The 9,663-nt window shown below is 37.2% G+C and overlaps 3 protein-coding genes across 3 annotated transcripts; 2 read left to right on the top strand and 1 right to left on the bottom strand.

Moving 5' to 3' along the window:
- Positions 1-95: 95 nt before the first annotated feature.
- On the top strand, positions 96-3,205 carry LOC108452914 (heat shock cognate 70 kDa protein 2). Its single transcript, XM_017750706.2, has 2 exons — positions 96-640; positions 1,303-3,205. Exons 1-2 carry the CDS (start codon positions 427-429, stop codon positions 3,039-3,041), a joined length of 1,953 nt encoding a protein of 650 aa, XP_017606195.1. The 5' UTR covers positions 96-426; the 3' UTR covers positions 3,042-3,205.
- A 126-nt stretch (positions 3,206-3,331) lies between these two features.
- Positions 3,332-5,661, bottom strand: LOC108452915 (uncharacterized). Its single transcript, XM_017750707.2, has 2 exons — positions 5,386-5,661; positions 3,332-5,289 (listed from the first exon to the last, which is right to left on the bottom strand). The coding sequence occupies exon 2, from the start codon at positions 4,938-4,940 to the stop codon at positions 3,432-3,434; it is 1,509 nt and encodes a 502-aa protein (XP_017606196.1). The 5' UTR covers positions 4,941-5,289; positions 5,386-5,661; the 3' UTR covers positions 3,332-3,431.
- Positions 5,662-6,082: 421 nt separating this feature from the next.
- LOC108450265 (uncharacterized) lies at positions 6,083-8,032 on the top strand. Its single transcript, XM_017747809.2, has 2 exons — positions 6,083-6,484; positions 6,696-8,032. Exon 2 carries the CDS (start codon positions 6,774-6,776, stop codon positions 7,671-7,673), a length of 900 nt encoding a protein of 299 aa, XP_017603298.1. The 5' UTR covers positions 6,083-6,484; positions 6,696-6,773; the 3' UTR covers positions 7,674-8,032.
- The last annotated feature ends 1,631 nt before the right edge of the window (positions 8,033-9,663 follow it).

Raw genomic sequence — 9,663 nt, 5'->3', positions numbered from 1 at the left:
TCCCAATAGGATAAGGAAATTCCAGAAACCAATCAGAAGTATCCTACCCGCCAAAAGAAAAAGGTAGTTTACCGTTTCTTTTCAAACGGGTAAAAGATCTCAGGGGCGTGTGGTCCACACTGTTACACTAGATTTCGAAATCGAAACCTCTGGAACTCCCTAGACAACCTTACTGGTTGACACCCTAAGAAAAGGAGCGGGAGAAAGGAAAATGAATAATCTTTACCCGTCTCCAATTCTTGATCTAACGGATGCTATCACACGATCAGAACTTTCCAGAAACCGAACTTCCTTTATAAACAACCAATTTCTCTTCTTGCGTTTCATCGAAAATCGAATCAGTTGAGCTCTGTCAAGTTCTCTCTCAAATTCTTCAACATTTATTTTTTCTTTCTATACTTGTTTTGTATTTTGTTTTGAGTTGATATGGCTGGCAAAGGCGAAGGTCCGGCGATTGGTATTGATCTCGGCACCACGTACTCGTGCGTTGGTGTTTGGCAACATGATCGTGTGGAGATCATAGCTAACGATCAGGGAAACAGAACCACGCCGTCTTACGTGGGTTTTACAGACACTGAGCGTTTGATCGGTGACGCTGCTAAGAATCAGGTTGCTATGAACCCTACCAATACTGTTTTCGGTAAGTTCTCAGCTCTTTTTAGACATTAGATTGGTTCTTTGGATGCCGTTTAATATTACTTATTTACTGCATTTTTAGTCGTATAATGCCTTTTTTTTTGGTTTTTGGTAATCAGTATAGATTTTGAAGTTTTATTTACATCTTTTTGTTAAGAGTTGGAATATAAGGATGACTGTTAATCAGTTAGATGAATTGGTTGTGTTAGTCTGTTACAAAAAAGCTGTTCCTAGTAGTTAGAGGGCTCTATATACATTAAAAGAAGTGTATTGACGCTTCTTGAAATTGAAAGAAAAATCAGATATTGCGTTTCCACTCGTTTCTCTTTTTCTCATTTACTCTGTTCATTTCTCACAGTTCCATGTTATTTTCTACTTGATTTCTCGTCGTTTCTTCTTTGTTCTTGCTGGTTCATTGATTGGTTTCCCGTAAAAAGCTTAATACGACAGGGAAATCTAAATTTCGGAAGTTCTATTATCTATTGATATTCAATGGCGTTAATGTTTCTGAATTTTCTTTGAGGGTTTAACAGATTAATGATTATGTTCTTTAGAATGAAATATAGATTGAGCTTGGTGAACTTTAAGCTTTAAAATTTACTACTAGGTTATTATGGAGTGAACTTTTGCTTATTAATTGATTGGTGTTGTTTTTTTATTTTCTAGATGCTAAGCGTTTGATCGGTAGAAGATTCAGCGACTCTTCTGTCCAAAGCGACATGAAATTGTGGCCATTTAAGGTCATTCCTGGGCCTGGAGACAAGCCAATGATCGTCGTCACATATAAAGGAGAAGAGAAGCAATTCGCTGCTGAAGAAATATCCTCTATGGTCCTCATGAAGATGAAAGAGATCGCTGAGGCATATCTCGGGTCCACCATCAAAAACGCCGTCGTCACTGTACCAGCTTACTTCAATGATTCCCAGCGTCAAGCCACGAAAGACGCTGGTGTTATTGCTGGCCTCAATGTCATGCGTATAATCAACGAGCCAACTGCTGCTGCCATTGCCTACGGACTTGACAAAAAGGCTGGAAGTTCAGGAGAAAAGAATGTGCTTATTTTTGACCTTGGAGGTGGGACTTTCGATGTCTCATTGTTGACAATTGAAGAAGGAATCTTCGAAGTGAAAGCTACTGCTGGAGATACCCATTTGGGAGGTGAAGATTTTGATAATAGAATGGTGAATCATTTTGTGCAGGAGTTTAAGAGGAAGAACAAAAAGGATATTAGCGGGAACCCAAGAGCTTTGAGAAGGCTGAGAACAGCTTGTGAAAGAGCTAAGAGGACGTTATCTTCAACTGCCCAGACTACAATTGAGATTGATTCTCTGTACGAGGGGATTGATTTCTACACGACAATTACTCGAGCTCGATTTGAGGAGTTGAATATGGATCTGTTCAGGAAATGTATGGAGCCAGTAGAGAAATGCTTGAGAGATGCTAAGATGGACAAAAGCAGTGTTCATGATGTGGTTCTTGTTGGTGGGTCTACTAGGATCCCAAAAGTTCAGCAATTGTTGCAAGACTTCTTCAACGGTAAAGAGCTCTGTAAGAGCATTAACCCGGATGAAGCTGTTGCTTATGGAGCTGCTGTGCAAGCTGCAATTTTGAGCGGCGAAGGCAATGAGAAGGTTCAAGATTTGCTGCTTTTGGATGTCACCCCACTTTCCCTTGGTTTGGAAACTGCGGGTGGTGTCATGACTGTGTTGATTCCAAGAAATACCACAATCCCAACCAAAAAGGAACAAGTTTTCTCCACTTACTCTGATAACCAACCTGGAGTTTTGATTCAGGTTTATGAGGGTGAGAGAACAAGAACCAAGGACAACAATTTGCTTGGGAAGTTTGAGCTTTCTGGTATTCCTCCGGCTCCTCGTGGTGTCCCTCAAATCAATGTCTGCTTTGACATTGATGCCAATGGTATTTTGAATGTCTCTGCCGAGGATAAGACCACTGGACAGAAGAATAAGATCACCATTACTAATGATAAGGGTAGGTTATCCAAGGAAGAGATTGAGAAGATGGTGCAAGAAGCGGAGAAATACAAGTCAGAGGATGAGGAACACAAGAAGAAAGTTGAGGCCAAGAATGGTCTTGAAAATTACGCTTATAACATGAGGAACACGATTAAGGATGAGAAGATCAGTTCCAAGCTTCCAGCTGCTGATAAGAAGAAGATTGAGGATGCGATTGAGCAAGCAATTCAATGGCTCGATGGAAACCAGCTGGCTGAGGCGGATGAGTTTGAGGACAAGATGAAGGAGCTGGAAGGCATTTGCAACCCAATTATTGCCAAGATGTACCAGGGAGCTGGTGGTGATATGGGTGCTGGACCTATGGATGATGATGGTCCCTCTGTCGGCGGTGGAAGTGGTGCTGGGCCAAAGATTGAGGAAGTGGATTAAGCTGGAGATGGCTTTTAGAGGGCTCTTGTTATAAGTGATGGAATTTGTTATTTTGTAATCACCTCTTAAAAAAACCCTAGTACTCGCTGCCAGAGGGTCTAAAACTATATGTAAAAGCCACCTGTTTCCGCTTGAATCAACCATTTGCTTCTTTGCTTTAAAAACTTTAGATGCATAATTTGTGTGTTTTTTAGTTGCTGCAATCATATTGATATGCTCCAAAGTAGTCCCAAATCCATACAAGACAACATTATAAGAATCAAATATGAGGTGAGATGGACAGCAAGAGATCAATGAGGAAAAATGTAGGTTTATTTCATTAAAAATTTCCTTTTGGTACAAATAATAGAAAATTGACCACAACACCAATAAAAGTCTCAAGATCAAAAGTCATGACAGCAATAGCTCCTTTGGTCCGAGGTGAGGACGAAGGCAGACGCGAACCTCGTGTTCTTCAGGACCTGTACGGTGCTTTGGCACCATGATTTCAAGACCTGTTCCGGTCTCATCACCATATGCCTCAAGCTTAGCATCGTCAGGAATCCTGGTTGGTAAAGGTATTTCCCTTATGAACTCTCCCGGAGGACAATGCTCAGGCGATGGATCTGTAAGCTTGAATGTTCTATCGTTTCTCTTTATAAAGGGCATGCAAGCTGTGCTCATAGACGATATCTTTACAACACCATGCGTTAGATTATTCCACCAACTAACTTTCACCCTTTTAAGGTCTGCAAAAGGCAAGCTGATGATAATTAGGTATCCTTCTTCATCCTCATAAATAGTCTTTGCAGCCGTAACCGGCCCATACACATTTCTCATTACTCCACTAAACTCATTTAACCAAGGCGGTTCGATTGGGTGCATCTCTGTGTCATTGACCCTATCATTATGCTGATTAATGAGCAAACAACAGTCTTCATCGTCTCCATTTAGAAACAAATCTTTCTTCCTCTTGTTGCTGACGGGAGAGAGATCCATGACACAACCGTTTGCATGGTTTGATGGCCGAGTTGACAAATTTAAACCAGATCCATTAAGCAACTTTTTTTGATGCGGCTGTGGGTGAGTTTTCAAAGGAGGAAGGGGTCTATCAAGCTCAAATTCCGTGCTAGTAAGGTTCCTCCAGGTACAAAATTCACTTGCTTCGGGTGGGATTGTGAAGTTCAGGTCCCTTCCGGTAAGTTCCATCCACCTCTTTTGATCTTCTTCATCAAGACCTTTGAGGTTGGGTGACGGAACAACTTCAATTCCATGTACACATTGTGGATTAGAGAGACCCCTATAATGCTTTCGCTGCATCCTATGTGATCGAATGAATCCCTTATTGGTACTAAACGGAAAAGGGCGCTCCCCTTGACGTGAATGCCCATTCATGTAACTCCTCAATTGCATCTTACCCAATGCATTCTCAGGCCTCTCCTTAAAAACCCACATATACATGTTCTCCATATCATGCTGTACTAAAAACACATCTAGCTCAAGATCTGACTTATCAAACCCTGAAACTCCACTTCCATCCCTAGTCACCTTGACTTTGGATTTCTCATTGAAGACAGGCTTAAAATAATAGGTAAAGAAAAACCAAGCACCCCAAACACTATCCAATCTCTTGGCACATTTACGCCCACTTTTGGAAACCGTGACCAAAGTATCAACCTCATTGACTTGAGTTCCAAGACCAACATCTAACATATCTAATGGATCAGAGTTCCAGGATTGTGGTGGACTAGGCTCAGCTGATAGAGGAATTAGATTAATATCAGGTGGTCTAGAAAGAGCAATCGGCCTGTTCATCTCTCTGTCTAGTTCCTCATGAGAGACTGAACTTGAATCCATAGATAAAACCGTTGATGGGTGGTGATTCTCAATAGACAAGCTTGTGAGCAAATCTTCTCCCATTATTTAAGACCTTATCCACTATAAGAGTAAGCTGGGAGTATTCCTTTTAAGTCTAAAGAACAAGTTTTAAACTCAAAAAACCCAACTACCTTTCACTTCAACACATCCATAAATATCCTAGAAATTTTCGCTGTTTTTCTTCCTTATCCACTAGAGAGTTTTCTTGTTTTATTCCCAAAAAACAGCTCCGAATCTCGTCAAATCAAACCCCAAGTTCAAGGAATTAACAAAATCAAAGAAACCCGACAATATTTGACTTATGAATTAGAAACTAATGAACTTTCATTGATGAATATCATCAAAAAAACTTATATCACCCAGTTTTTCTTGCCTTATATAGAGAAGAATCCTACGAAGGGTAACAAATAGAAGTATTAATCCAAAACAGGGAAACTGGAAGATATTTTTTTCAAAAAAATAAAATAGATATTAGAAAAAAAAATACCTTTCCAAGCGTTGGCCTAGAATCCCGGAAGAGAGATCTCCTTAGGCAATTATCATCTCTGACAAGCAAAAGAGTCTTAGGGCGAGAGAGAGGAATTGAAGAGGAAAGCAAAGACAACGTCTACCGTTAAAAATACCGTTTGAAAACGTCAGCCTGTTAGAGACAGACATATGAAGTGACGGTGACGACCTTTAATTTTGGTATTGGAAAAGCAAACTAGAGATAATTGGAAATGAAAATAAAAATGAGAAGCTGATAAGTGAATGGAATGGTCAAAAGGATAGGTTTTAGTATAAAAATTATATAATTTTTATTTATTTGGGTCATCGGCCACTGATGTCCCTTTGTTCAAGGGAAGAGCCACAGATTTTGGGTTATGTGGGTCTTTACATACGGATTGCTCAATGAGGTTAAGGGCCCAAACCAAAATCTTGGGCGTGGAACATGAGTTTTTCATTCTTTTTCTTATATTTCTTCAAACAGAAGTCAGACATGTTATATTTATCCAATTTCAGTGTTTCTTTTCACATTTTTTTAATTTAAATTTAACTATAAAAAAAATTACCAGTCATATTTGTGTAAAGTTAAGGAAAATCACATGGAAAAAGGGTTGATCACACATAATCAGAATATGATTATTTTATAATCACCTTTAGTTCATATTACATAAAATAGAACACAGCTAGATTTTCATGGATGACGGGTGTATTATTCTTTTTCCATTGTCTTGTAATTAAATCCAGTTAAGGTTTATGTGGAGGCTACCGCGTGGGCTTATGCGTTCACTACCCATTTTCCGGTTTTTTTTTTTTTGTCCATCTTTTCTTATCAAAAACCTTTGTCTGTCCATGTGAGTTGCTTATTGCCATTTTCCACACACTTCAAAGTTAAATAAGCTATTGTACAAAGAATTTGCCCATACCCCGCCTCCCAATCATATATACCTTTATTTGCTTTCTCTTTCTTTTTCAATACTTCTTTGTTTTCAACTGTTCCAATCTGTATTTCAGCTTCCACAGAATAAAAATTTCCCTTTCTGTTTCCACTGCCTATATCCACACTGTTTTCATGTTTGCTGAGAAAATTTGGAATGTATAAGGTAAATTTTCCTAGCTTGTGAACTGCAGTAAAAGTCAAAAGTTCTCTGGTTCTTTTTGGTTCTTTTTTTTTTCTAGCTACTTCAATATTCCATTGTTGTTTCCTTTAGAATATGTTTGTGTAGCTCACATGGAAGTTGTAGCATGATGGGAAAGTAATTTTTTGCTTTCTTGTTCTTACATTTTTTTTCTATATATATACATTTGGTACAGAGCTGAGAGGGAGAAAAGCTAGTGGAGTTTGCTAAACAAGTTTAGATAGAGATATATGATGTGAATTGGGAAGCAAAGATGAAATCTTTCAGTGGATTAGGGATTGGTTTAAGTTTGGTATTTGGTTGTCTTGTATTGGCTCTTGTTGCTGAGCTTTACTATTTGCTTTGGTGGAAGAAGAGAATTGCTAACGCTGAAGTTGAATACGATTACACCAACTATGCAAAGGATCTTGTTCAACTCTTGTGCTGGAAGAAATCGGCTTCTTTACATGCAACCACAATCCCCAACAGCAACCAAGATAGCAATGGTGTGGAGCCAGACCTGGAACTAGGGTCAACCAAGGGTCTGATGCTAAAGGGTTTTGGAGAAGAGGGTGTTGAATCAGAGCTGATGAGGCTCCACAATCTGGCTGGTCCACCTAGATTCCTCTTCACAATCAAAGAGGAAACAAAGGAAGATTTAGAATCTGAAGACAAAGGATCAAGAAGAAGGAACTTGAATGATGTTATGCTACCTACTGGTGGCACACCTTTCCATAGTCCTTTGTCTTCTTCACCATTGAAGTCACCTTTGGGTTCATACCACCACCAAGGATTCAATCCTCTCTTTGAATCATCGACGGATGCAGAGTTGAATAAGCTGAGATCTTCACCTCCTCCAAAATTCAAGTTCTTAAGGGATGCAGAAGAGAAACTTTTGACAAGATTGATGTTAGAAGCTGAGAAAAGGGTACAAGGAAATGGCAGTTCCCTTCAAGATTCTGGTGTTAAAGCTGTTAACACTACAACAATTTCAACGGATGGGATAATAGAAGGGTCTTTCCTTAAATTCATGGTCGGTAAGAACAGGGAACCTCTCCAATATTTACCACACTATCCTTCAAGTTCGTCTCAGGTACTGCCATTGTCTTCTTCTCCTACAACATTCAGACCACCAGACAAGAAAGACAGTAGGTATCAGATTCCTGCTAGATGAGTTTTTTTTTTTTAATAATTTATTCTTTTACTCTACCAATTAATTCCTAAAGATGGTTTACTTTACAATCTGCAACATTTTGCTAGGCAGTTCATCTTGAATTAAGACAAATTGACAAATTCTAAGATTGATGTTTAGGATGTTGGTTTGGTTAGTTCAAAGTGGGAGCAATCTGATTTTGCCCCATCTTCCATGTCCCCTCCTCCATTGTGCTGCTACCAGTTCTTATTTTCTTAAAAGTAAATTCCTATTAGAGATGAGCAATGATAGAAAATGAAGCTTTTAGACAATGTATTTGTACGAGCTAATGATATGTCGAAATGGTGTACAGCTAATCCTTTTGTTTTTCCCAATTAAAACAGTTGGAGCCCTCCCTGATTACGGTTTGTCTTTTTGTTAATCAAAAGGCAGCAAAACACGCATGGAAAACTAAAGCTTTCCCACTGTCACTATTGATTAACACGATTTTTAATAATTGTATTAAATAAGATGCTCCATTATTGTGCAATTTTAAAAATCAAAATTCAATTATTGTATTTAAATTATAAGGTGTCACATTTTTAACTTGTGAAGTTTACCAATTTTTTTACCCATAAAAATTTATATTTTGGCTGCAATAAATCAGCAAAGTTGGCCAAAGTTGATAGGCTGAGGGAGTTGTGAGATTTTACCTAAACAACAAAATTTTTTCATTTTTTTTATCTCGCGATTTGGCCGAAAGTTTGCCCCCACCTTGACTTGACATCTTCATTTTTTTGTTACTTAATAAATTGCTAAAGAACAGTGGTTTTTAAATTTTAAAAGCTTAAATATGAATGCAAACAAATGCTGCAACGTACAGTATTTGAATTGGGTAAAGGAAAAAGATTGAAGGAGTGAACAATGCAGTGAAACCAGACACAGTTTCAAAGTTTCATGTGAGAGAGAGAAGCGGACAATGCATGGAAAAGTGGACCAAGTGATTACAGGTCAATTTTTGTTGTCTTTCGTTCAATCAAAACCTTGAATGACTTGTTTTCTTTTGTGGGTCTTCACTGCAGTCTGGATTTTTAAAAAAAGTTAAATTACAATGTCATTTTAAAATGTGATTTATCTTATTTTGGTTTTTTTTAAAAATTTAATCACTATAATTGTATGAATTAGTCACTGTTATTAAAGTTTTTATTTTCAAATTAGTCCATTGAATGATTGACATGTGACATTCTTTTTATTGATTTTTAACTGCAATTTAGGGACCTCCCTAAAGTTTAGTGAGAAAAGGATTTGGATTAATTATAAGGAAATCCCTACACCTTAGTCAAAAGTTAATCAAGAAATGGCATGTGTTTAAAGTGATTAATTCGCATAATTAATTTATTTAAAGTGATTAAATTAAAAAAAATTAAAACAATTAAAATAAAATAAAATAAAATAAACCTTATTTTTGAGTGACCATAAATATAGTTTACCTTAAAAAAAAGGTTGGAACCAGCCCGGTTCATTCATTCATTCAGGTTTCCATAATATTGTGGAAAGATTAAAATAAAATGTTATTCCCTTCTTGTTGTCTGGATCTAAACTGGAATAATTTAAGTTTAGGATTACCTACAGAAGCTGATAAGATTGGCTAAACCAAAGAAGAAGAAATAGATGAAAAAAGGGTATATTTTATATAATATTGAGATTGAATAGTGGTGATCCCTGATTTCACCGGACAACAAACTTCTTTGCCTGATTCTCTTTCTTTTGAGCTTCAAAATTGAACTGTATAAAAATAACTGTTCCTTCGCATCAATAAATTCGTAGTTTCTGAACTTGCTGGTTGGTTGATTCCAATTATCTCCTCTAAATATATATTTTTTAAATTAAGAGTAAATTATAAAAATATTAATATGTTAATGTTATTGAAATTTAATATTTTGGTCACACTTCTTTTAAATCATTAATGATGATTTTGATGATCTTTTATTAGCATAATAATAAATTTAATTCTCTGTTGTTTACATATTCT

Source organism: Gossypium arboreum, chromosome 5 (genome assembly GCF_025698485.1).
Source record: "Gossypium arboreum isolate Shixiya-1 chromosome 5, ASM2569848v2, whole genome shotgun sequence".
NCBI lineage: Eukaryota > Viridiplantae > Streptophyta > Magnoliopsida > Malvales > Malvaceae > Gossypium > Gossypium arboreum.
The sequence above is the reverse complement of the archived record's forward strand: the minus strand, read 5'-3'. Positions and strand labels throughout refer to the sequence as shown.

Excerpts from the sequence above, each read along its gene's own strand:
- LOC108450265 (XM_017747809.2), top strand. The coding sequence starts at position 6,774 with ATGAAATCTTTCAGTGGATTAGGGATTGGTTTAAGTTTGGTATTTGGT.
- LOC108452915 (XM_017750707.2), bottom strand. The coding sequence starts at position 4,940 with ATGGGAGAAGATTTGCTCACAAGCTTGTCTATTGAGAATCACCACCCA.
- LOC108452914 (XM_017750706.2), top strand. The coding sequence starts at position 427 with ATGGCTGGCAAAGGCGAAGGTCCGGCGATTGGTATTGATCTCGGCACC. Across the intron at positions 641-1,302 it reads CCCTACCAATACTGTTTTCG|ATGCTAAGCGTTTGATCGGT; the intron begins GTAAGTTCTCAG and ends TTTATTTTCTAG.